Below are 27023 nucleotides of genomic sequence, written 5' to 3'. Positions count from 1 at the left end.
AATTCTGCCAGTAAAGAAATCAGATGGCTCATATCGGCTAGTGCAGGATCTAAGAGAAGTGAACAAAAGAACAGTTACTAGATTCCCAGTTGTGGCAAATCCATACACTCTGTTAAATAAGCTCTCTCCTGATTATAAATGGTATAGTGTAATAGATTTGAAAGATGCCTTTTGGGCTTGCCCATTAAAAGAAAATTGCAGAGATTATTTTGCCTTTGAGTGGGAGGATCCAGAAACAAACCGAAAACAGCAGTTAAGGTGGACTGTCTTACCTCAGGGATTCACTGAATCCCCTAATTTGTTTGGGCAGGCTTTAGAACAGCTACTGGAGTCATTTGAATTAGGGAAAAATGTAGTACTAATACAGTATGTAGATGATCTGTTAATAGCAGGGGAAAATCAGGAAGAAGTCAGGCAAGAGAGTATTAGACTACTCAACTTTTTAAGCTTAAAGGGTTTGAAGGTGTCAAAATCAAAATTACAATTCACTGAAGAGGAGGTAAAATACTTAGGACACTGGCTAAGCCAGGGATGTAAAAGATTAGACCCTGAACGGGTTAATGGCATATTGTCCCTCCAAGTTCCCCAAACAAAAAGGCAGGTGAGACAGCTCCTGGGATTATTAGGATACTGCCGACAATGGATTGAGAATTATAGCAGTAAAGTAAAATTTTTATATGAAAAATTGACTATAGATGGGCTATTAAAATGGAATGGTGAGGATAATAAACATTTAGAAGAATTAAAAATGGATTTAGCAAATGCTCCTGTACTAAGTTTACCAGACATCCGGAAACCATTTTATCTTTTCGTAAACACAGAAAATGGCACAGCTTATGGAGTATTAACACAAGAATGGGCAGGACAGAAGAAACCTGTGGGGTATTATTCAAAATTATTAGACCCTGTGAGTCGAGGATGGCCCACCTGTTTACAGGCAATAGTAGCCACAGCCCTATTAGTGGAAGAGGCTGGGAAGGTAACCTTTGGGGGAGAATTAAAGGTGTATACCCCTCATAATATCAGGAGCATCTTACAACAAAAGGCAGACAAGTGGCTAACTGACAGCCGATTATTGAAATATGAAGGAATATTAATTCATTCACCTAAATTAGAATTGGAAACAACAAATTTACAGAATCCAGCACAGTTCTTGTATGGAGAACCAGCCCAGGAGTTAGTACATAATTGTATTCAAGTGATAGAATCCCAGACCAAAGTTAGAGAGGACTTAGAGGAGGAAGAAATACAAGAAGGAGAGAAGTTATATATAGATGGCTCATCCCGGGTAGTAAATGGACAACGTAAATCAGGATATGCCATAATAGATGGGAAGACCTTTCAAGTTACGGAGTCAGGGCCTTTAGAGAAAACCTGGTCAGCCCAAGCCTGTGAACTCTATGCCCTATTGAGGGCTCTACAAGTGCTAAAGGATAAGACAGGAACAATTTATACAGACTCTAAATATGCCTTTGGAGTGGTTCATACTTTTGGAAAAATCTGGGAGGAAAGGGGATTAATCAATACCCAAGGGAAAGGACTGGTCCACGAAACATTAATTAGAGAAACCTTGAAGGCATTACGAGGGCCACGCAGGATAGCTGTGGTATATGTAAAAGGACACCAAAAAGGCCTTAAACCCACTATACGAGGAAACAACCTAGCTGATGAGGAAGCCAAAAGAGCAGCATTATTGGTATTAGAGCAATTGGATAATGAGGAAGAATCATTCCATGTAGTTAAAAGTTTTACAGATAAAGAAAAGGAAAAATTACAGCAAGTAGGAGCAAAGGAACAGAGTGGCAAGTGGATGTTGCCGGATGGTAGAGAGGTCCTTCCGAAGGGATTGGCCCAGAAAATAATGGGGAAATTACATCAGCAGACTCACTGGGGGACTCAAGCTTTAGTGGATCAATTTGAAACTAAATATGTCTGTGTAGGGGCTTATGGAATGGCTAAAAAGGTTTTGGAGGGGTGTTTAACCTGCCAAAGAGTGAATAAGAGACAACTAAGAGAGAAAATTCAAGGTGGCAGGGAAATAGCCAAGAGACCATTTGAAAAGATCCAGACAGACTTTACTGAGTTACCTAAGGTGGGGAGATATCGTTACTTATTGGTGCTAGTGGACCATCTTACCTACTTTGTAGAAGCCTTTCCTGTAGCCAGAGCCACAGCCAAAACGGTAATTAAAATCTTATTAGAAGAAATCATTCCCAGATATGGAGCTATAGCTGTGGTTGATTCAGATAGGGGCCCGCACTTTACTTCAAAAATTATTAAGGAGACAACAGAGCTTTTTGGGACCAAATGGGAATATCATACTCCATGGCATCCACAGAGCTCAGGAAAGGTAGAAAGAATGAATGGAGAAATAAAGAAACATATAACTAAACTAATGATAGAAACAAAAATGAATTGGGTAAAATGTCTACCACTAGCTCTATTATATATTAGAACCCAACCTCGTGCTGATACAGGAATCTCCCCTTTTGAGATGATGTATGGGATGCCCTATGATTTTGGGGTTCCAATAGAACATCCTAAAATTGAAGACAAAATCTTACAGGATTATATAGTTGGACTGATGAGACGAAGGAAGGAGTTGAGAAAGAAGGGCCTGGTGGTCCAGAGACCTCCTTTAGACATTTCAATACATAGAATTCAACCTGGAGATCGAGTGTTAGTAAAAACCTGGAAGGAATCATCTCTGACACCCCGCTGGGAAGGACCCTTTGTTGTTTTACTTACAACAGATACAGCCATTCGAACAGCTGAGAGAGGATGGACTCATGCAAGTAGAGTTAAAGGACCCGTTCGACCGCCTGAGTGGACGGTGACTCAGGGATCAGATCCTATGAGGCTAAAAATCACTCGAAAGAAATAATAAATCCCATGCAGACTCAGGACGAGTGGGAAGCTCGACGGCAGTCCCGGTGGACTAAGCTGTTGAGACCATTAATTGAGGAACTTTTTGGGTCAATATCGGTTGCTGAGGCAGTCTTCCTGCCTCAGGAGCTATTAGCGTCAGGAGGAAGACATCTTCTACGCTCAGCACTGATAGACTTAGCTTTGAGGACTACTTGTCATTGTGGGGACAGAAACTGTGAATTTTGGGTAAAGATTCTATGTGGGCATTGTAAAAGGATTCTATGGGTAAATAGAGTGGCCTTACAACGTTTATACCTCTGCCAACAGTGTGATCAGGGATTTAGAAATGACACTTTCCTTCAGTCCTGGCAAAGAATATTAAACAGACAGTGGACAAGATCTGATGGTCAACCAGATGAGAACCACGGAGGACAGGGGCAATATGTGTTAGAAAATAGAGAGCACTTTGAATTAGTTCCTTTACAATACTTTCTGATCAATTTGATTCAGCATGTTAGGGGAATAAGATTCACAAGGATTATTAAGCAGTTTTGTGGAAAGCAAGTTGTATTTGCAAACTTTCAGGAAGTCACTGAGGAAGAGTGGGATAGAGAAATTGGGAGAGACCTGAGAGATAAGAAAACAAGATAAATTAAAGACCTCTTAAAGCCACCATAGGGAATTGAGCAGAAATAGAAGTCATAATAGAAAAGGCTCCAGGAACTCCTGAAGAATACCACTGCTGCCGAGAAGAAGATACACCTCGTTGCTCCCTGCAAAGGAGTAGACGAAGGAGGCAGAGGGGTAAAAGTGTGGAGACTAAAATGCTGGGCCTGATGAAAGGAGATGTGCTCATTCCCAGGGGGATAAGAGGTAGAACAAAATTTGGATGTAAAACAGGAATTTGGCTTATTATGATTTGGATCATTGGCATACAGGGAGAGAGTCCTCATAAACCTTATGAATGGACCCTTATAAGGTGGAGGGACTCTCAAGTAATTAGACGTAATCTCACTGCGGGCTCTCCCAGCTTCGTTGTCTCACTCTGTGATTTAGCACCTGTAAAACCATGTCTAAATCAGAAACCTTATTATCTGTGTCCAGCTTCTTATCCAGGGAAAGGGTATTGTAATAGTCCTAATCAATATTATTGTGCATATTGGGAGTGTGTCACTATTGCTTCCTCCTGGACTCCTCCACGTAGAGACAGGTTTTTAAAAACTGAATGGGGACCAAGAGGCTGCAATCCGCCCCGACACGATTCCCTTGGAGGGAATGTGGGGAGCAACAATTGTCACCAACTAATTCTTAGTGTCATGCAGCCAGAAGATCAGGGATGGCTATTAGGAAAGACTTGGGGAATTAGATATTGGGAACCAGGGACAGATAGAGGAGGCTTAATCTCTATTCAAAAGAAGGAAATTATAGATCAGTCACTTATAGGTCTTAATAAACTCTTAGAAGAAGGTAAAAAGAGAGAACAAAAGACTACACCAACTGCTTTAGGTTCTACAGAAACCTCTATAAGGGTTACCACTGCAAAAGGGGATGATATCGATCCATTGTGGAAATTAATTCAAGTAGCATATCAGGCCCTTAATCATACAAACCCCAACGCTACCTTCTCTTGTTGGCTCTGCTATGATATAAGGCCTCCCTTTTACGAAGTAATAGGACTAAATAGCACTTACAATTTAATTAATGAGGATAACCCTTCACAGTGTAAGTGGGGAGAAAGAAAAACAGGCCTTACTCTACAGCAGGTAAAGGGAAAAGGAACTTGTTTGGGAAATGTACCCCCTTCAAAGATAGGACTTTGTGGTCTCTGGGATAAAGGGATAAGTAAGACTAACAGTAAATGGGCAATACCAGAGCAAGAAGGATGGTGGATCTGCTCAAAAACAGGCTTAACCCCATGTTTATCATTAGTAATTTTTAATGAGCGCAAAGAATATTGCATTCAGGTAACAATCGTCCCACGCATATTATACCATCAGGAAGATAGCATGTACACCTATTGGGATAACGAAAACTATCAAAGACAGAAAAGAGAACCTATAACAGCTATAACTCTGGCCACCCTAATTGGTTTAGCAGGGGCAGCAACTGGAATTACTTCTATAGTACAACAAAACCAGGGACTGACCTCGCTGCGTGCGGCTGTAGATGAGGATTTAGAACGAATTGAAAAATCTATATCATACTTGGAAAAATCACTCACTTCTCTATCTGAAGTGGTGTTACAGAATAGAAGAGGGATGGACTTATTATTTCTACAGCAAGGTGGTCTTTGTGCAGCATTGGAGGAAGAGTGTTGCTTTTATGCAGATCACACAGGAGTGGTAAGGGACTCCCTAGCAAAAGTTAGAGAAGGACTGGATCAGCGGAGACGCGAGCGAGAAGCACAGCAGGGGTGGTTCGAATATTGGTTTAATAAAACACCTTGGATAACAACTCTAGTGTCCACTATATTAGGGCCCTTGATTTTATTTCTTATTACTCTAACTTTTGGACCTTGTATTTTAAACAAGCTTGTGGCCTTTGTCAGAAACCGAATAGAGACTGTGCAGCTGAAAGTGTTGCGAGAGCAACACTACAAACTGACTGAAATAGAGGATGCTTCCTTTCTTGAAGCAGCTAAAGAAGTTGTTTCAAGATTTGATCAGCAAATTGAGGATAAAGAGAAAAAGGGGGGAATTTGTTATAGGTGAATCATGAAATCAATTTGCTGATCAAATGTGAATGTATATGGTTGAATGTTAAAATGCAATGTTTATTAAAATGCTGGAAGTTATGTTTGTTATATGTTGGAAATTATGTTAAATGCTGGTTTTTAAATGTTAGAAGTTATATTCATGTTTGTAAAGCATTGAATGTTGTGGTTATGTGAGAGTTAATGTTGGAAGCTATACCCTGTCATGTATCAAACCTTAAGTTATATAACATTTTGAGTGACTGCGCATGTCCTGAGGAACGGCTATCACCATGCAGAAGATGGAATTTTCCAAGAAGGGGCAGAGCTTTGCAACGGCGGGAAAAAGAACGCAGAGTATGGAATTTTCCAAGGAGAGGCGGAGCCTTGCACCGGCGGGAAAAAGAACTCTATAAGAAAGGACCCCGCGAGGACCCAAGTGCGCGTCTTGGTGGAGCGGTGACTCCCAGCGTGCCCAGCGCTGTTTGCTCACTTACCTCAAATAAATTAATTAATTCTAAAATTTTTCTGGCTGTTTATTGCCTATTACACCCTCCTTGTCCTTTGCCTCAAACCCATGAGCTTTGTCCTCATCCCAGTGTGTGTGTGGGGTAGTTGAGTGAGCGGTCACAGGGCTGGTTCTTTGTGGTCATGTTGGGCCCAAACCACGACATTATTGGCAAGCCAGGCAGGAGAGAGACAAGGAACCACAACAGAAGGTTGTAGCTGAAGAGTTACAGCTAAAATGGTGTGTTTGGGGTTTGCTGGGTGGCCAGAGGAGTTGTGGGAGCTGGAGGATGTTGAGAACAGTTAAAAGAGTAAAAGTGCTGAAGTTCAAGAGTGTGACAGTAAGAGAAGTGAATCAGAATCATCATGTTGGAAAAGACGTCTAAGATCACCCAGTACAGCTGTGAAGAGGTGGGAGGTGTAAAAAAATCCACAACTGACATGCACAATAGAGTCATAATAAAGAGGTTGTGGAGTCTCCTCTGAAGACTTTAAAGATCCATCTGGATGCCTTTCTGAGTGACCTGCCCTAGATTGAGTCCTGTTCTGGCAGGGGAGGTTGGACTTGTTCTCCAGAGGTCCCTTCCAACCCTTACCACTCAGTGACTGATTCTGCGATTCTGTAACCCCCTGCCAGCTCTGTGTCCCAGCATGTGCTTTGGAGTGCCTACCGAATACAGCCCCTCCTGCAGCAGCCCCTGCTGCCCCAGCAGGTTGACACTACTGTTACTGAATTGAATAAATTTTGATAATTTAGAAGGCCTGGGCCTGGTTGGGCCTGACCAAGAAAAGGCTTTTAGGAGAAATTGTTCCTATAGGAATCATATTGGGAGGGGGAGTGGGTAATGATGTTTTACTTTAGTAGTCACAGAACCCACATGTACTAGACAAGCATTACATACAAATAACTAAGGTCTAGTGTTACATAAAGAGTAAGATATTATGCTTAAGCAGCTACTGTGGAAAAAATAAATCCTGAACCTATCACATGGTAGCCAAGGTCACAGTAACCAGTTATGCTACTTGAAGATCCCCTTTCCCCATCCCAGTCTGGTTTGAATATCAGGGACTACAATCAATAGGGTGATCAATGATTTTTGTTAGAAATGAATATGTATGAAGTTATGTAACTCAAAAGGGCAAATCAATGCAAAGGTTAAACAATGAATAATTAAAAGCAAGCATTATATGCATTTTTATGTTAAATATTTTAGACAATAGAAATTGAAAATATAAGAACCTGTTGGTTGTAATGCAACTCAGAATACACTAGAAGGAGTTATCCCCCATATCCTCGCGTGCTAATGAAGTGTCTGCTTATCTACATCACGTTGATGTCGATAAGTTATTTTTCCCATATTTGCTGACACTCCCACCCAAACCCTCTCCAGGAGGTCCAGGGGCTGGGGTACCTCTCCCAAGGATCTGCACATGAGTGCACAGGGTAGGGAAATAATTGTGAGGAGAGATCTGTGAGCAGCTGCAGGGCTTCAATCCAGCTGGGATCACAGAGATGTGGTGGGATCACTGCCAGGGCTGGAGTCTTGCAGTGGAGGGACACAAGCTTTCATGGTGTAGGGGACTCAGAGGGAAAACAGAACGTGGAGGACCTAAGCCTGGGCTTTGTCCTCAGGAGGCTCTCCGGGACCTTGCTGCATAAGCACAGTGGTGCTCTGAAGACCTCCCCTGCAGCAATGGAGTGTCCATACAGCAGGAAAGGCTGTATGAGCCTGTTGCCACTGGGGCAACAGCCTTTGGACCAGACTCTCTGCCCATAAAGAATTCAGAAACCTTCTGCACTTTCCCATCATTGGAACAGTTGGTGTTCCTGCTTCTTCTCCTCGTGCAGCTGAAGATTTAATTCCCTGGAGGGAAGAGGGAAGCCCCTCTGTCCATGGGTGCCAGGGTGCCCATTAGGCAGCTGAGCCCCACACCACTGGTGGGGTGGAGGAAAGAATGGGCAGGGCAAAAGAAGTGAGAAAACTCATGGGTTGAGAGAGGGACAGTTTAGCAGGCAAAACAACACCTGCGTGTGCAAAGAAAGCAAATCAAGGCACTAATTCCCCACTTCCCAGTGGCAGGCAGGTTTTCAGTCACCTCCAGGACAGTCAGGCTCCATCACATGTGACAGTGACTTGGGAAGACAAATGGATCCCTGGTTTGCTCACCACCTCCACGCTACTTCACTCTGCTGCGGGAAGTGTGAGCCAAGGACATGAGCTCAGAGCTCCCCTGGGGGTTTCCCACAGCCCTGGTGAGGAGGTCTCCAGAAGAAGCAGGTTAGATCCCCCCATAGCATGTTCTGAGCATGGCAAAATGCTCCCAGCCATTGCTGACAGCAAATGTGGCCTGCAGAGGAGAGGACAAGAGGGGTTCACATGGTGGGGACCCCCACAGCCCAGACAGGGCCAGTCATGATCCTCCTACTGCATCTTTCCAAGCAAACTACGTTTTCACCAAAGTTTTCCCCTCCACGCCTCCTCCTTTGGCCCCTCCCAAGCTCTGCTGTGAAGGCACCAATGAAACTTGGCAGAGGGGCACGTCCCATCCCATGTGCCCCACGACAGGCTCCATTTCTGAAGGCCCCACGGGACAGTGGGAGACCTCTGCCCCACATCCTGCTCACCAGCATGAAGTTTGCTTATCAAAGATGGGGCTGGGACAGGGCAATGGCCTCAGGCAGGGCTGAAGGGCAGGAGAACAGCTGGAGAGTCATAGCAGCAAGGGGGCAAGGATTGGTCAGCACTGACACTGTACTTCAGGCAAGGTGCTCCTGAATTTCTTCCTTCATTTCTTATTCCCAACCCCACCAGCCCCCTCCCCCCACTGTGCCTCTCACAAGGACATCCCTGTTGCCTGCCCTTGCCCAGCTCCCTTTCTTGTGTAACATTTAAAAGAACTGCAAAACTAAGCAGGTAGACAAGATACCCAATACCAAAAGACTGGTTGAAACCAGATGAAGAAGATGACGCCACCTTTGCCTCAGTCTTTAGCAGCAGGATCAGTTGCTTGCTGGGTACCCAGCCACCTCAGTTGGCAGGTAGGGATGAGGAGCAGTTTGAAGCCCTCATCAAGAGGAGATAGATGGTCAGTGATCTGTCACACCACTTAGACACACACAGGTCTATGGAGCCCCATGGGATCCACTGAAGGGGCCTGAGGGAGCTGGCAAAAGTGCTCACCAAGCCACTTTTCACCACTTACCAGCAGTCCTGGTTGACTGGGGAGGTACCAGTAGACTGGAGAGTGGCCAGTGTGACCCCAGCTACAGGAAGAGCTGGAAGGAGGATCCAGGGAATTGCAGGCCTGTCAGCCTGACCTCTGTGCTGGAGCAGATCACTGTTGAGTGCCATCACAGAGCACGTGCAGGACAACCAGGTGATCAGGCCAGCCAGCATCAGTTCATGAAAGGCAGGTCCTGCTTGATCAACCTTATCTCCTGTTAGGACCAGGTGATGTGCCTCGTGGATGAATGAAAGGCTGTGGATGTCGTTTCCCCGGACTGTGACACCTGTCGCGGACCGATGCCCTCACTAGCAGGCCCCGGAGGTGAGGAGATCGCCGTGCCGGCCTCTCGTCGAGAGGGTTTCACGAGGGCCCGAGGGTTCGCGCAGCGTCCGCCTCGCACAGAGGAACGGCCGCTGCGGGGCCGTATCAGAGCGGAGACTAAACTGCCGCCCTCACCACGCTCACAAATTGTTACTGACACCACTATTTAATTTACGAATTAACCGGTTTATTAAGGGAAAGCCAAACTAAGGGACAAGGTTCGGGAGAGCTAGGCTAAGGGATATGTCAGGGAAATAATTCAAAAGTACTATGCCCTTATTAAATGTACACTCCGAGGGAGGAGTGCAACGATCAAAGGAGCAAAAGGGATGAGGTCGCGGTGTGTGTGCGAGTATGGGGGCGGAATAGCGGTGAGGCAAGGAATTTAAGGGGTAGGGTGCGCCATTTTCTTACCCTCCTGCGAGGTCTCGGTGTGCAGGTTCCAAGTAGCTGCTCCCCAGGTAGCGGCTCCTCTTCCAGCGAGCAGGCTTGTGCGGGCTTCTGTCCCGAGGCGGCAGCGGTGCAGCCGCCCCGGCGGCGGTGTCTGCGGCGAGCTGGCTCGGGGAGCGCGCAGCCCCCGCGGCGGCTGCTCCCGGCAGCGGCGGCCGCAGCGGGAGCCGCCCCAGCAGGTCCTGGCGGCACCGGTTTCCCCGGCAACGGGAGCTCCGGCAGCAGCGGGAAGGGTCCGGCGCTCTCACCCTTGTGCTCCGGTTCGATTCCCGGGCAGGCAGGCAGGGTCCGGCTCCACGGCAGAGCAGGTTTCCAAGCAGCAGGTCAGCAGGGCTGTACTCGACCCCTGAGTTCAGTTCTGGGCCCCAGTTCTTGCACTCCCAAGTCCCTTTCTACAGGGCTGCTCTATCACCTCATGGCCAGCCTGTGTTGACAATGAGGATACCTCCTACTCAGGTGGAGAATCTTGTACTCGCCCTTGTTGAACCTCATGAGGTTCTCTCAGGCCCACTTCTATAGCTTGTCCAGGTCCTTCTGGATAAACATCCCATGCCTCTGGCTTACCGACCTTACCAGTCAGCTTGGTGTCATCTGCAAACTTGCTGAGGTTGCCCTGATCCCACTGTCTGTATCACTGTTGTAGATACTAAACAGCACTGATCCCAGTACGGCCCCCTGAGGGACATTTTCCATCTGAATATCGAGCCATTGACCACTACCTTTTGGATGTGACCATCCACCCAATTCCTTATCCACTGAACCGTCCACCCATCAAACCCTGTCTCTCCAACTTAGAGAGAAGGATGTTGTGGGGGACCATGTCAAAGGCCTTGCAGAAGTCCAGATAGATGACATCTGTAGGTCTTCCCTTGTCCACTGATGCAGTCACTCCATTGTAGAAAGCCACTAGGTTGGTCAGGCAGGATTTTCCCTCAGTAAAGCCCTGCTGGCTGTCCTGAATCATCTCCCTGTCCTCCATGTGCCTCAGCATATCTTCTAGGAGGATCTGCTCCATGATCTTCCCAGGCACAGAGATGAGGCTGACAGGCTGGTAGTTTCCAGGGTCCTCCTTTCTACCCTTTTTAAAAATGGGTGTGATGTTTTCTTTTTTCCAGTCACCAGGAATTTCACCTGACTGCCATGACTTTTCAAATATCATGGAGAGGTGCTTGTCAAATGCATCAGCCAGTTCCCTCTCAAGCAAGCCCCTCAGGATTCCAGGATGCATCTCATTAGATCCTATAGACTTATGTACGTTCAGGTTCCTCAGGTGATCCTGAACCTTGTCTTCTCTTACAGTGGGAGGGACTTCCTCCCCCTGGTCCTCATCTTGAGGGTCTTCAACTCAGGAGGTGTAAGGAGAGAGGTGAAGACAGAGGCAAAAAAGTTGTTGAGAACCTCAGCCTTCTCCTTGTCTATTGTTACTAGTTTGCGATCCTTGCTTATTGGGGGGGACACTGTCTTTAACCTTCCCTTTCTGCTGGATACACCTGTAGAAACCCTTCTTGTTATTCTTCGCATCCCTTGCCCAGTTCAGCTCCAGACACACCTTGGCTGTCCTGACCCCATCCCTGCACCAGGCAGTGTCCCTGTGCTCTTCCAAAGATACCAGGCTCTGCTGGAACTGCCTGTGCAGTTCCTTCTTGCCTTTTCATTTGGCCAGCAGGTCTCGAGTCAGCCATGCTGGTCTCTTCCCTTCCTCAGTTATTTCTTACACCTGGGGATCAAGAACTCTTGTGCTCTATGGAAAGCATCCTAAAAGATCTGCCAGCTCTGTTCTGCTCCCATGTCCCTGAGGACTGTTTCCCAGGGGGAAGAGCTGAAAGTTTGCTTTCCTAAAATTCAGGATCCTGACTATACTCCTCACCTGACTTGTATCCCTGAGCTCTGTGAACTCCACCAGTGCATGGTCACTGCAGCCCAGGCTGCCTCCAATCTTGACATCCCTGATGAGCTCGCCTGCATTGGTGACTAGCAGGTCCAGTATCACATCCCCTCAGGCAGGGCCATCTATTCCTGACTTAAGAAGTTATCCTCAAAGCACTCCAGGAATCTCCTGGGTCACGTACAGCTCCCCATGTTACTTTTCCAGCAGATGTTGGGGTGGCTGAAATCCCCCAGCAGGATAAGAGCCTGGGAGGGCAATGCCTCCTGGAGCTGGAGTAAGACAGCTTCATCAATAGGCTCCCCTTGATCAAGAGGCCTGCAGCAAACACCAACCACAAGGGTCCCCTTATTGCTTCAGTCTCTGATTCTTACCCATAAGCTCTCAACTTGCTCTTGGCTCTTCTTTAGGGACATCTCAATTCTTAGCATTGAGGGCAACACCTCCAGCCCTCCTTCTTCACCTGTCCCTTCCCAACAGCTTGTAGCCATTGATAGCCACACTCCAGTCACAGGAGTAGTCCCCCCAAGTTTCAGTAATAGCCACAAAGTCACAGTCTTCCAGCAACATGGTAGCTTCCAACTTGTCCTGTTTGTTTTCCATGCTGTGTGCATTCATTTAAAAGCACTTCTGGTGGGCCATTGGCCTTCACATCTTTTTAGAGGAACACCCCTTAATTCCCTTGAGGTGTTTCATGGGAGTTTCCCTGCTGGCTTTTGAGGGGTGGTAGGCCTTCTGGTTTTCAAATGTACTAGCACTCTGCCCTACAGGTCTTGAGCTACTACACCCAGGCCCCTCTCAAGCAAGCCCAGTTATATCTCCATCCCACTTTGCATCTAGGTCAAAGCACCCTACACGCTCTCGCCCTTTTGTCACCTCATGGCTCATCCCTATTGGGCCTGGTTTTATCTGCTTCCCCCTCCAAACCTAGTTTAAAGCCCTCTCAGTGAGCCCCACCAACTCCTAGCCTAGGATCCTTTTCTCCTTTGGTGACAGTTCCCCTCCATCTTTGGCCACCAGGCCCAGTGCTGTGTAAACATCCCCATTGTCAAAGAACCCAACATTCCACCCATGGGACCAGCCTCTGAGCCACGTGTTCATCACCTGTGCTTTCCTGTTCCTTTCAGTATTCTCCACCACTGAAGGAAATGAAGAAAACACCACCTCTGTTCCCAGTCTCGCAACCATTCAGCCCAGTGCCCTGAAGTCCCTTTTTATTGCCTTGGGACTTCCTTTGTCAATCTCATCACTGCCCACCTGCATGACCAGTAGCAGGGAGTAATCAAAGGACCACACCAGACCAGGAAGTTTCCTGGTTATATCCCTAACCTGAGTCCCAGGGAGGCAGCAGACTCTTCTGTGAGAAGGGTCTGGCCTGCATAGGGGACCCTCAGTTCCCTTCAGAAGGGAATCTCCTATAACAATTACTCTCCTCTTGCCTCCTTTTTATGGTCCAAACTCTCATATTTTTGGTTGGCAAGTCCCATGCTCAGCTCCCTGCCTGCTGACAGCACAGGCACCTGTGTCCCCCAGATGAAGTTCAGCCCAAAACTGGTCAATTCCTCTGCCATGATGACCCAGAAAATTCCCATGGTTTTATCACAGACTCACAGAATGGTAGGGCTCAGAAAGGACCTCTGGAGATCATCTAGTCCAATGGCCCTGCTAGAGCAGATTCACCTAGAGCAGGTTATACAGAATCTCTCAGTGCAGTTGAGGGTGAGTATCCTCAAAGTCAGGAAGTTCTTCCTCATGTTCAGATGGAACTTCTTGTGTTCCAGTTTCTGTCCATTGTCCCCTGTCCTGTCATTATTTATTCAGCTAACTGTTGACCCCTGAAGCTGTCCATGAGAAGTCTGTCATTGCACCCCCAAGCCCCTGGTGGGGCTGCCTCAAGCCCTTGCATGAGGACCAGTATGATGGGCTTAGGGGGCAAAGAGATGGTTTCATTTCCTAAGGAGGCTGGGGAGCCCTAGGCTGGTCCTGCTGGTCCCTGGGGGTAGGTGGGCAGGGTGAATGGTGGTTGAGCCCACAGGCACTGGTCCCCTCAGGGCCCCATGGCAGGGGGGGGCAGTATTCTGGGCACAGGAAGAGGCTGCTGGTGTTGGGTCTGGCTCTCGGGGGTACAAGGGGATGCAGAACTCCTTGTCTGTGTGCCAGGGGCTGCTGCTGGTGAGGGACTGGGTTCCCAAAGCTGTGGAGAAGCACCTGGGGAGAGAAGATGCTGCTGAGGCCCCACGACAGCTGCAGTGGGGGCAGGTGGGAGGTGTGGGGACCTGGCTGCACCTAGGAGCTGTGGGCACAAAGAGCTCCATGGAGAAAACGGAGGGCCCCACACCCCTCGGTTGAAGCTCTGCTCACCAACCCATGGCTCATCTCCCCTTGGCCCTGACCATCCTGATCTGCCTGCTCTGCACATGCTGGGAAGGAGACCTGACCCCAGCAGACCCAAGGGAGCAGGGCTGGGCACAGCTCTGCGGCACCAGGAGATCTGATCTCCTTTCTAGTGGGCCTGGCAGAGACCAGCACTTGGCTGCCCTGCTCACCCTGCCCAGCTGAGAGGACAGCCTTGGCTCTGTTCAGGGAGATGCTCTCCAGCCTCCCTTCAGAAGAAGAGATGAGAAACACAACCCTGCACAGACAAATCCCCTGCCTGTGCTGAGAACACACACACTGGTGATGCTGGCCTACAGATGGGACAGAATGACTCTCTGTCTCCAAAGCAAGTCAGATAGCTAGGAAGTTCCCTCACCACGCTCTGAGCAGCTGGGACACTTTGGCCAAGGTGAACATCTGGCATTTATGCCATCACATTTGTGGCATGATTTTGCTGGTAGCTACACTGGTAGGGAGATGTCATCCTTGCAGTTCTCACTGCCTAAGGCAATGCCATGTCTTGGTGTTCTTTCTTTCCAGCCTTGTTTGGCCTATATCTATTGCTGGGTCTGCTCTTGTCAAGGCTGGGTCACTTCGACTAACACTTGCCACAGCAAGAATGGTTTTCTGAAAAGACTGCTCGTTAACTGCAAGGCCAGTTAAAGCATCTTACAGCAGGAACTTCAGTAGAGTCTGGCCAGTATCTAACTCACCACTCCAGAATACCCTGACTCTAGGTGCTTCATGGCTAATTATAGAATCGTAGAACTATTCAGGTTGGAAAAGACCCTTGGGATCACCGAGTCCAAGCATCATCCCTACTCTACAAAGTTCTCCCCAAATTGTAGCCATCTGATGCAGAAGTTTGGGAAGAAAACCTCCCAAGAACTCACTGTGATTTTTTTATCCACAGGAAGATCACACAACTTATAAACATCACAATCAGGATGGAGCTGAAGCCTGCCATGGCGCCTTCAGAGAAGTACTCCTCGAAGTCTTTAACACCCACTGTATCTGAGTTTCTTTTGCCATCCACACCTGGAGGAACAATTTTGCACGTTAGTGTGAGCACTGCTGGTTATCTCACAGGAGCTCTGACCTCACCAGAAAATGTTCTTTCTCACTTTGTTAGCCTCTCTGAACCAGTGAACATCTGGGGCTGCAACATTTCCTCCTTTCAGTAGAAATAAAAGGCCCAAAAGCTATTGCAAATCAACACACTCTGGAGCCTTTCTTTCTCCTCTCAGCTTTGTTTACACTCTGGGATGGCCATAACTCTGCTTCACAGAAGCTCCCTGAGCCTTTGGGACAGGTCATCCCACTGAGCAGACCTCATGAGGCCAGGGAGAGACACACTGGGAGCACAGCAATGTCACCACTCACTCCTTTGAGCAACATGGACAAAAAACATCCCTGCAGCAGGAAGTGCCAGCCCCAGATCTCCCTCCCTCCCCAGCCCAGCACCCACACCCCAAGGGGATGGCGTCAGGCCCTCTCGGGAGACAACTGAACCTTGCTCTCCCTTTGCCTTTTCTCCAGCATGGGCACCACTTGAATGCCCCCGGGTTCAGGACTTGTCCCCCACTGAAGGCCCCCAGAAAAACTGCCCAGTGCCTGGATTCTTTTCAGAAAAGTTGTATTTCCCAGTGTGATGGCTTCCCTGGGGTTGGAAAGCATGGCCCAGAGTCACAGGAAGATGACTCCTCAGCATGGCTCAGGCACAGAGGGTGCAGAAGGACACTGCAGTTTCCCTCCAAGCCCGTGCCTGGGACCTCTAAGGACTCAAGGCAAGTATTGGGAGGCAGGTGCTGAGGGAGGTACCTGCCATAAGGAGCCCACTTCCCATCATCTGCTGAACATGGTGCAGATGGCCTCCTTCCAGAGCAGCAAAGTTCTGACATTCCTGCTACTGAAGTGTGGTGGGCAGTGGGCATCGAGCTGCATCCCCAGAGAGTCCCCAACTCCTCTCTACACATGGATCATCACCACATGGGTGCAATAACCTCTGCACCCTCAGAGCCTTCCTGGCTGCTCTGGGAGCGCTGCCTCTGCCCTCCTGGTTTGGCTGCCGACACGACGTGCAGGGCACACTGGGGCAGAGCCAGCAGTCACACAGTGCTTGTGGCTGGTGACACTGGGTGACTGAGGGACAGCAGTTACCTGGCATGCCTGTGGATGGAGTGGCTCCTTCAGCAGACACTGGCCCTGGGTCACCACCTCCTTCCTGGAGCAGCTTCTTCTCCACAGCCTCATGATTGGCCTCTGGAGAAAGACAGTGGGTCACTTGAGTTAGAAGGAACTGTTCCTCATGGGAACATGCTGTCTTCAGGAGCCAGAGACAGTCTTGATAACACTTTGGAACAAAGCCAGGACGTGAGGGAGTGGACACTTTTTCACCAGTCCAAACCACGTGTCACTCATGGACAAACACTGAAGAGCTGGATACTTGGCAGCTAAACTTGCCAGGACTGAATTCACAGCCCTTCATTTCAGCTGCCTTCAAGCTGGGTGTCTGGTCTCAAGCTGGTGTCAAGCTGTTCTTGTCCCTGCCCCCGAGGTGCCACCCAGAGTCCTCAGACACCACAGAGAGACATGAGGCAAGAGCAGGCGGCGAATCTGGGGCTGCTCCCATCCCAGGCAGGGCCTCCTGCAGCCCCAGCAGAGCCTGCAGGGCCCTGAGCTGCCTGCACAGCCTCTCCCCCCAGGGCACCCTGCCCTCTGGGGACTGGCAGCACAGGGTGAGCACCACAGGGCTGCCAGTTGGACACCACCTTCTGGCACAAACAGGTGTGGCCAGTGATAGTGTCACTGGGGCAGCAGCTGCTCCTGGGACTCATCTCAAACTGCAATTGGCAGCAGAGGCTCTCTGGACCATCTCCTACAAGGTGTGAAATGGAGTGTCTGTGCAGCAATGCTCTGATTGACCCCTTTCTGCTTGGGCAGGCTATGGCTTGTCCATGTGGGTATGTAGAACCTCAGCTTGCCAAGGCCATGTACACTCACCATATGCTGCTTTCTCCAATACTTCAAGGTTTTTCTGTAGTTCTTCTGAAGACTGCTGAGAACGCTTCCTTCTTTTGGAAGGAAACTTTGCTCTTTGAGGACCTTAACAGAAAATACAAAGTTAAATTTCTCATTCATAAAGATATTGAAACTGAGTGCTTATGTTGTGAAGGCCATCAAGACTGACTACTCACCCCTGGGATGCCAGGTTACTGGCACAGGATCCAGCCAAGGAGGTGAAACAGGAGCCCCATCTGCAACCAAACACCAGTGAGAAGTGTTCACCATACACTGTGATATACACCATCATAAGCTGAACACAGGAGGGGATCATGTCATGACCTGGCATACGCCAGGCTGTTCTGTGTTCACACACCCACAAGAGATGCCTTGCTCACACTGGGCTTTGAGCTGGCAGCTCCCAAAGGAAGTCAAAAGCTATGACATACCGAGGAGATCTGATGTGTCAGCCCTGGAACCCATCTGGAAAGCTGGGTATCCATCACCTGCAATCAAAAAGAAGAGAACAGCTTCCATGAAATACTTCAGGAGACTTCTTCAGATCTGAATGGCAGGGTGGCAGGGAGTGCAGTTCAAACATGGGATTGGTCCAGGGCATTCGTGTTTCCCCTCTGCTTGGAAGCATTGTGCAGACACTTCCCGGTTGCCTGGACCACATCAACCCAAAGTAAAGCCTACACAGCGCTGCTGGGAGAAACGACTCCCTAGAATTCAGCCTGGCTCTACACTCCAGCCCAACAAGCCTGCTGGCTTTGCTGCAGCTCCCTTGAGGGTTTCTGTAGGTAGAAAATGGTCCCTCACATGTCTCATGGAGAGAGGCTCCCAGGGCCACCAGGAGGAGGAGGCAGGTGGGAGCCAAAGCCCCCCACACCCACACCATCCTAACACTGCTACTGCTGATGCTGCCAGTGCTGCTGGTGCTGCCCACATCAAATCAGGGCACATCAGACCTGGCCTGGTACAGCCTGGTTCTGTGACCTCACAGCCCAGCTCGATGACCTCATAGCCTAGCCTGCCAACCACAGCCATGCCCCAGATTCTCAGCCCCCCTGACTCACTTCATCTCCAGTTTTCCATGGGCTAACTCTATACCCCATGTGGCTTGTGTTGCATTTGGAAAGAAGTGCCAAATGGTGGGGAAAAAATAAAATAAAATTAAAAAGTAGAGCTTCCCAAGGAGTAAAAATTAATCATTTGAATGAGCAGGTAGGTTATCTGTGGCAAAAGACTTGCAGAGAGATTACCATGCCTCGTATTACCATTGTAGAGCATGAAACACATTTCCTTGAAACACTTCCCTAACATAGCCAGACATAACTTTCTGGAGAGGCTGTTTGTCTTGGAGCTGCATGAGAGCTAAACCAAATGAGAGAACAAGAGCCATGTACCTGTGTGCTGATTGTCCTCAGGTTTGCACATCTGCCCTCCAGACTAAACAGCCCCAGGTCTCTCAGCCTTTCCTTGTATGGCAGATGTTCCAGTCCCATCATCATCCTCACAGCCTCTGTTGGACCCTCTCAAGTAGATCCCTGTCCCTCTTGAACTGGGGAGACTCAATAGTCTTACTCTTGTAGATTTTGATTTTCAGTTCTACTGAAACAGCAGGCGTCTGCTGCTTAGTTTGTGCTGGGCAGTGATTAAAAAAAAAAAAAATAAAAAATAAAAAATATTTTAAAAAAAGAAAAGAAAACCCTTTGAAAATTCCTCTGGAATTAGAGGTGAGTGAGATACAGCACACTTGCTGCTTCTTCCCCTATCCTGCTGTCTCTAAAACTTCTTTGTGTCACTATCATAAATTCTTTGTCTTCTCTAGATTCAAGACAACCTGGGCTGGTCGTGTCCTGTCAGGCACGATGTCCATGTAGATGTGCTGGGTCACAGAGATCTTCCTGGAAAAGGACCAACAGCTGGGCGTGTGGTTAGTGATGGTTCTCCCCTATCCATAATGTTGCTAGGCAGGTCAGTGAATGATGCTTTGGTGGGGTTTCAGATAGGTGCTAATTAGAGAAGAATAGTGAGTATTACTTCGATAGTCTGAGGCTTTGTGAGAAACAAAGATTTGGGAAAGAGAGGATACTTTATCAGCCATTAGATTTTTTGCAACACAGTGTTTGTGCATCACCGAAAGGGGATTGTGGAGGTGGTGGCCGAGATTCTGTATTGGAAATCCTTTTGTTCTGAAATTGAAGCCCAAGTTGCCCTCTAACAGTGTTAGATGATTGCATCTGGAAGTATAGTTTCTTTTCTCAAACCTGAAGAGAAGTCAGTTGGAGGGAGAGCCTGTTTGGAAATTTTAGTAGTGTGGGGCCAGAGGCCAGCAGGGGGCTGGTGCCCTGGGGTAGAGGCTGTTTCTGCCCTGTGCCTTTGGCCTGGTGCTCACAGTTGGGAATGGGCTTTCCAAAATGCTGCTGGAAGGAGCCAGATGTGGCAACCCGCAGCACAGCCTCAGGGTCTGCTGCCAAACTGCCTTCCAACCAGCTCTTCCAAGCTGGACGTTGCTCAGGAGTTGCTGTGAGTGTTGCTGTTCTCCTTCTGGATGCATGTTACACGCCAAGCACACCCAGAGCTGTGCTCTTCCAGGACAAGACTTCAGGAGCTCCTGGGGCTGATGGTGACAGTTTCTACCAGCTGTCCAGCTCAGGAAGATGCCACAGAGGGGACACTGACTAGGCTGAGGTTTGGAGGCAGGATGTGAGGTCCCAGAGCTGCTCTGTGCCAGGCTGTGCATAAGCAGCACCAGCAGCATTGGGATGGTGGGGACGTGGGGGGCTTTGGCTCCCACCTGCCTCCTCTTCCTGGTGGCCCTGCAAGCCTGGGGTGCCCAGGCTGCTCCATGGGGAGCACAGGGATTCGGTAGGGGGGGCAGGTTAGGTCCAGCACCCAGCTCTGGGCAGTGTGGAGTGGTGCCCACCACCCCTGGGGGGGCAGCAGGGCTGAGGTTGTGGTGGGGCACGGCTGGGAGAAGACTGGGGCCGGGCAGGGCTGGGTGAGCCATGGGCAGCTCCAGGGGCCAGCGGGAGGCAGATGCGTCACAGGGAGGGGCAGAGGCTGCCCAAAGCAGGTCCTTCACCTGCTGTGCAAGAGGCCAATCCACCCAGAACCCAGAGATTTGCTGTAACAGCCAGTTCTGCGCAGAGCAGGGAGCAGGGGGTGTTCCACACAGCCAGCTCAGCTCCTGAAACACAAGTGCCACTTTTATACCCAAAAAGGTGAGAAAGAACTTGATCTCTCACATGATTCTATCCCTGCACACACGATGGGTCACTCATCCCTTGCTGCCATTAGAAGGGGCAATGCTCAGGAATGTCACTGCACCTGCTCCAAACATGGGGGGCTTGTTGTTAGCAGGGGGTCCCTCGAGCCTGCGGGAGTGGATTTTAGTCTGCTAATGGTTCATTAATATCTTCATATGGTGATTTCAATTACTCAATATGTGTTTCCCCAGTGCTCCAGGCTGTCCCTAGGCCAGGCTGTGGGCAGATCTGTCTGTCCCTTCCATCTGTCCTGCAGGCCTGTCTCAAGGCCTGGTGATTATTGGGAAGTGTTTTTCTCTAATTGGAATCTGGTTTTGTCTCATTCTCACTGTCTCACTATTATCTGGGCCCTGTTTTTATTCTGCGTGTCCTTATATTCTCCTTTTTTGTCATTTTTTCCCCTGAATTTACTTTTTTCAATTAATAACTTGCATCAGTTCCCCCCTTCAAGACTTAAATATATACAGGCTTTTAATCATTTAAGTCTTGCTCACAGTTTCCTTTTTGGACGTATTTTCCCAGTAGTATTTTAGCAGTTGATGTTTATCCAGAGGTTGGTCTAGGAGATATTGGAAGGAATAGGGACCTTAATCATAGGCATCTCTTTCTCTGAATGTTCAGGGAAGTGAATGCAAATCCAGCAGCTGGATTTGTTGCTTGTTCCAGCTGCCTCCAAAGCCAAGCTGACATGCATGATCTTTTCCCAAGGCATGTGAGATGTATCCATGGCATATGTTCCCAAATTAGTTATTAATATTATGTTACTATTGTTAAGTTCAACAAACCCACAGTCTTTCAGATGAGCATGACCTCTGATTAACTTTGACCCTCTCTCTACACAAGGTAAAACTATTGGGGTTAATACAGTTGTCACACAGAGTAATACTGATAGTTCCCCAGTATCGGCTCACGACAAGCTCTAAAGAAGTATTCCCCAATTCCCAAGCATAATTAATCAACTAAAATAATTTTAACTTAAGTCCTCCTGCAGACATCTATGCCCACTGCCCCTCAGGAGGGGCATCCTCCCCTCAGGGGTGATGGATCCAGGAGGTGATCCCATCCATACTCACTGCAGTGAACATGGTCAGCAGGGCAGCACAGGCTCCCTTCCACTTCTCCTTCAGTGGCTCCTCCTTCTAGGTCCAGATGTAGACTGCATCTCCTGGTTGGCAGTGATGCACAGGTGAGTCCAAAGGCAGAGGAGCTCTCTGGTTCAGGTACCTGTGATGGGATGACAAAACCCACAACAGAGACAGCAAATAATCTTTCGACATCCCCTTCCCTTTGATATCATCTGTTCACTTGTTCCAACGCTGTTAACTGGATGAGGTTCACCACACAGAATCACAAAGGGGCTCATTCCTTCCCTGGTTCTTGGAGTGATTCTCATTTTCAGGAAGGCCACAGGGAAAACACAAATCCATTTCAGGTCGGTTTCCTGGCATAATTTAGCAATTTATCATTTAATGGTCTGATTCATTCTCTCTACCTTCCCATTAGACTGTGGATTTCATGGGGTGTGCAAGTCCCATTTGAATTGTGGGAAATTGGACACTCCTTAGACCACCTCCACAACGGGCTGGGGTACATTATCAGAAGACAGGCCCTTGGTAATTCCAAACCTAGGAATTATCTCTTTCAACAAGATTTTAGTAACTTCCCTGGCCCGATTGGTGTGGCAAGGAAAAGCCTCTGGCCATCCTGAAAAGGAAAATACTTGTACAAATTACATTTTTGGTAACTCAGAAAAATCTATTTGCCAGTTTCCCCTGGAGTGATTCCTCTTTTTACTTTCCCTGCTGGGGGTTTTCTTTGTATCTTGGGGATGTGTGTACAAGTGTTGTGTCTTTTCACTATGATGTCTTCTTTAGTCTACATTTTTGGCCCAATGGCAGATCTTTTAATGTTGGTCACCAGTGTGTCTGGACCCATGTGAATTTCCTCATGGCTCCTCTTAAGGGTTTCCATCATCTTGGAGGAGGGAAGAACTTGTTCGTTTGGGGTAACCCACCAGCCTTCTTATCCTTTGAGTATTTTCATGTTGCTGCCCATTGGTTCTCCTTTACTGTGTACTGGGGTGGCTTTATATTTAATTCTCTTGTGGGCATTATCTGTCCATGTCTGAATTACTCAGTGGTTCATCTTTTAAATCAGGTCTGCTGGCATAGATCTGTGGGTTAGTAATCAAACAGTCACCTTGTAGAAGTTCCTCTTCTGCAATTGGCACCAATCAATGGGTCATCGATGTACTGCAACAGCATGATGTCTTGGTTGTCACCTTGACACCGTTTCAGTTCTTTTGCTAGTACATTACCAAACAGGGTAGGGGCTGTTCTTGAATCCTGGTGGAAGCACCACCCAACACAGCTGTGCTCTCCTCCAAATTGTCAGATTTTCCAATTCAAATACTATAACGGTCTGGCGTGCCTTGTCCACCAGGATGCAGAAGAAAATGTCCTTCAAATCCAAAACTGTAAAAGAAACATTTGTCTTAGGTATAGATGTAAGCAATGTCTACGAGTTGGGAACAACAGGATGTACATCCACAGGTATCCCATTGATTCCTCTTAGATCCTGAACCAACCTTTATTCTTGAGATCGAGGTTTCTTTACTCTGGTAATATAGGAGCTAAATTCAGATTGGTTTACCCTTAACAGTCCATATTTTAAAAAGGTGTTAATTAATCATTCCAACATTTTTGGGCTTCCAATTTTATGGGATACTGTTTCTTCCTTACCTGATGAGCTCCAGGATTTAACTCTATCTTAATAGGTGTCACGTTATTTGCTGTGCCTGGGTCTTCTAAATGCTGAGCAGAGGGATTGCTGCATTTATCCTTGTGTCTGGAATGTCATATTCAGGTTCCTCACTAGAACGTGCCTCTGGCAGCAGGCAAATCTGTGCCTTGCCATCTCCTGTGGAACAGGTAACTGCACAGAATTCTCAGAAAAGGTTACTTGAGCATTCAATTTACACAACAAATCACATCCTAATAATGGCAGGGGACATTCTGGCATATACATAAATATTTTTGGTAGCAGGGGAAGTACACCAGGGGTGGTTCCAAGCAAGAAGCTGAGAAGCTCCCCATGCTCCAAAACCAGCCAGTTGGGGTGTTTTGCTAACCCATTGGAGCACTTATGGTGGAGAATCCCCAGTGCTTCCCAGCACTGCAATAAAGAATCCCTGCTCAATAACAGCTTGTTTGTTGTTATTGGGTCTTTATCTCAGAATCCTTACCCAGCTGCACCTAGCCTCCTACTTTGCTGAGGAGTGTTAGAAAGCAAGGGGTTTGGGAGCTCCAAATTTTTATTTCAGTGTGATTAGTGTCAAATTAAATTATTATTTTTTTCCCCAAGTTGAGTCTGTTTTGCTTGGGAACTTAATCGGTGAAGAGCCCTCCTTGTCCTTTGTCTCAACCCATGAGCTTTGTCCTCCTCATCCCAGAGTGTGTGTGAGGGGGGAGAGTGGAGTGAGTGGCCTCGGGGCTGGTTCTTTGTGGTTGTGTTGGGCCCAAACCATGACAAGTGGCCATAACATCTGGATGGAGGGTGAAGGGATGGACATGAAAACTGAGTCAGGGAACGTGGTGACTAAAAGGCACAAGGGAGCAGAGACCTCAGAGTTCTGGGCAACATATTGGAAGGTATATCTCACACACCACATGAGCAATGGGTGCTGTTCCCTCTGTGTCCTGCTTTGTACAGCCAATCATCCCAGCTCTCTGAGCACTAGTGCTGACAAAGTTTCCTGCTCTCACACCTAAGCCATGATGTGTCCCTATTAAAATAGCCTTAAACCACCTAATCCCTTCCAGTACCACCTCACTCCAAAAAGCCCACCATCTACTTCAGCATTATTGTCACCAGAGCTCATACCTCAGGGCCTCCTGTGGGGACAAGACCTATTGTGACTGGCCCTTGCATCCTTGGAATAGACTATCTCAAAATAGACTATCTCATTTCCAGGGCAGACTCTCTGACAGCCATCTCCATGCATGGTAACACTGAGGCCCGAACAGGTGACACTGTATTTCATGTAGCTTTGTCATACCTTGTATTGGCTGCAGAGCCACCCAAACAGAACAGATCTCATTGACAGCTGAGTCTGACTGGAAAACCAGCCTGAGGACAACTGGTGAACCTGCTTCCCTTTCCCAACCATCCCTTGGTCCCAAAAATTTAGAAACCACTTTTCTCCTGAACCCTCAAGAAAGGAGCCCCCCTCCTTCAAACAGCTCCTGTCCTGTGTCTGCACCCCTAAGCCCCCTCAGCTGCTCCTCAGGAGCTGCTCTTCCAAGTCCTGCCCTGCGGGTACCTCCTGTGCTCTGATGTCCCACATGCTCTGGGTTCTGCTACAAGCCCAGAAGGTGCATGAATTTCAGACAGTTCCAGCCTTGAAGGCACCTGCTGCATGCTGCAAAGGCTCTAAGGACAATGTGTCATGTCATGGGTGACTGGGAAGGGCCACCAGTTGTCCCATGCCCTGACAAACATTGTGCCCACTGTGCCTGCAGATTTCTTGAGAAATGCTGAAACGCCAGATATAGAGGTATTTCAGGTGCTCACCCAAAACCCTGCTAGATGATCTTACTATCAGTCCTATAGGAAAATATTATGTCAATAACTTCAATAATATGCAACAGAACCAGTAGAAAAAAACCCAATATTCCTTCTACAGTAAACTCAGAAATGGGAAGAAGAAAAAAAAAAAAAAGTCTCAAAACAGTCTCAAAACCCTGTTGAAATGCTGTTTCCAGTGCTCCTCACACAGAGATGTGGCTCTTAGAAAGTCTTCCCTATAGCCTAACAACCCATCCCTTGCTGCAGCTGGAGCATAACAGCTTGGGCTCAGGCTGGGAACACAAGGAGTCCCAAGTGCAGGAGATCAGGACCACATCACAGCCCAGGTTCTCCACCACTGCTCACCCCAGGGGAGATGCTGGGAAGGACACGACCCCCACCTGGCTTTCCAGGCAGAAAACATCACATTTAGAAGAGTGATGCAAACTGGCTTCTTCCTGGCCTGAAGCAGGAGTAGGGCTGGGACCAGCACAGGTGGAGATAGCAAGTTTCACAAAGACAACTGCCCAGCAAATCCAAAGTGCTGGAACTGGTGGGAAGAAGCAGGACACTTAAGCCAAACTGCTTTCCCTGCAGCAGTGGGTGGGGTACCTTTGTTATCTGACTTGTACACTAAAGCAGGGATTTACACTTCATGAGCTATTCTAAGATCTGCCCTGCTTAATAATCTGTATCAGCAACTTCAACGTGTCTTTCACGATTAAACCCAGGAAGAACCTTGTTTAAATCAAGATTTTGCTATGACATCAAATCATCACACTGGGGCTGTAGAACATTGCCCGTATCCTCATTACATCCTATGCTAATTACTCTCAACAGGTTCAGAATTTTCTGCACATGGAACTTAAAGCTCATCCAGTCCCAGCCCCTGCACGGGCAGGGACACCTCCCACCAGACCAGGTTCCTCCAAGCCCCATCCAACCTGCCCTTCAACACTGCCAGGGATGGGGCAGCCACAGCTTCCCTGGGCAACCTGGGCCAGGGTCTCCCCACCCTCAGAGGGAAGAATTTCTTCCCAAATTAGAATTTTCTTTTAGAATTAGAATATTAAACCACCTTGCAACTCCTGACCACCCCACATACAATCACTGCTCCAAGAACAAGCTGTGCACACCAGGTACAGGCACTGCTCAGCCTCGGCCCATCCTGGAGCTTGGGTGGCCACCGGGGAGCATTGGGTGTCCTGCCCAGTGCAAAGACCCAAGCAGAGACACAGACTGTTCCTGGAAAGCGAGGGACCTACTCTTTTGCCACAACACTCGTCTGACTGGGTCAGTAGTTAATTTACTGGGACAAACACAGAATTGTATTTAAATAGATAAGAAGAGCTTCCTACTGAAGAAACCAAATTAATTTCTAGCAAGACCAGATATAATTCCTAACTTCTACCAGAACTAGAATCCCTTCTCAAAAATCTCTCTGGTTGCAAAGTGAATTATTTACTGTATTTACTATATTTAGAGGGGTCCTGAGAGACCAAAGAAGTCCTGGGGACACACCAAGGAACTCAAAAGGGAATTTAACCAAGTACAGGTGCCTTCAGGGAACCAGGGACCACATGGAGGCATGGCAAACAGATGAGAGGACAGAAAGTCCAACCTGGTGACCAGATATGAACTCAGCAAGTGCTGAGGAAAAAAAGTTTGAAAGTGCCCTCCCAAGCTAAAGCAGGACTCTGGGACACTAGGGATGTCTCCAGAGACCTCAGCAAAGGTAGCAGAGTGGTCTTGAGGGGGACAGAGAGACCAAAGAAGCCTCAGCAACAACGAGGAACTCTGAACGGGGTTTCAACCAAGTACAGACACTGCCAGGGGGGCGGGGGCCAGATGA

At 48.1% G+C, this 27023-nt stretch overlaps 1 protein-coding gene across 2 annotated transcripts; it reads right to left on the bottom strand.

Moving 5' to 3' along the window:
- Positions 1-9781: 9781 nt before the first annotated feature.
- Positions 9782-26813, bottom strand: LOC127394991 (uncharacterized). 2 transcript variants are annotated; one of them, XM_051641360.1, is made up of 8 exons: positions 23347-26813; positions 21679-23079; positions 17780-17836; positions 17525-17584; positions 17331-17432; positions 16488-16589; positions 15221-15365; positions 9782-14159 (listed from the first exon to the last, which is right to left on the bottom strand). In XM_051641360.1, exons 3-8 carry the CDS (start codon positions 17811-17813, stop codon positions 13898-13900), a joined length of 705 nt encoding a protein of 234 aa, XP_051497320.1. In that variant the 5' UTR covers positions 17814-17836; positions 21679-23079; positions 23347-26813; the 3' UTR covers positions 9782-13897. The 2 variants fall into 2 exon arrangements, with proteins under 2 accessions (XP_051497320.1, XP_051497321.1); XM_051641361.1 differs by lacking the exon at positions 23347-26813 and adding an exon at positions 20422-20526 and having other exon boundaries at positions 21679-23246.
- Positions 26814-27023: the final 210 nt, after the last annotated feature.

Source organism: Apus apus, chromosome 27 (genome assembly GCF_020740795.1).
Source record: "Apus apus isolate bApuApu2 chromosome 27, bApuApu2.pri.cur, whole genome shotgun sequence".
Lineage (NCBI taxonomy): Eukaryota > Metazoa > Chordata > Aves > Apodiformes > Apodidae > Apus > Apus apus.
The sequence above is the reverse complement of the archived record's forward strand: the minus strand, read 5'-3'. Positions and strand labels throughout refer to the sequence as shown.

What these genes read in the sequence shown, in the direction of transcription:
- LOC127394991 (XM_051641360.1), bottom strand. Translation starts at nt 17,813, where the DNA reads ATGGGTTCCAGGGCTGACACATCAGATCTCCTCG. An exon ending in TGACACATCAGATCTCCTCG is followed by an intron (nt 17,585 to 17,779) that starts GTATGTCATAGC and finishes GTTTGGTTGCAG; the next exon opens with ATGGGGCTCCTGTTTCACCT. An exon ending in ATTGGAGAAAGCAGCATATG is followed by an intron (nt 16,590 to 17,330) that starts GTGAGTGTACAT and finishes GTCTTTCTCCAG; the next exon opens with AGGCCAATCATGAGGCTGTG.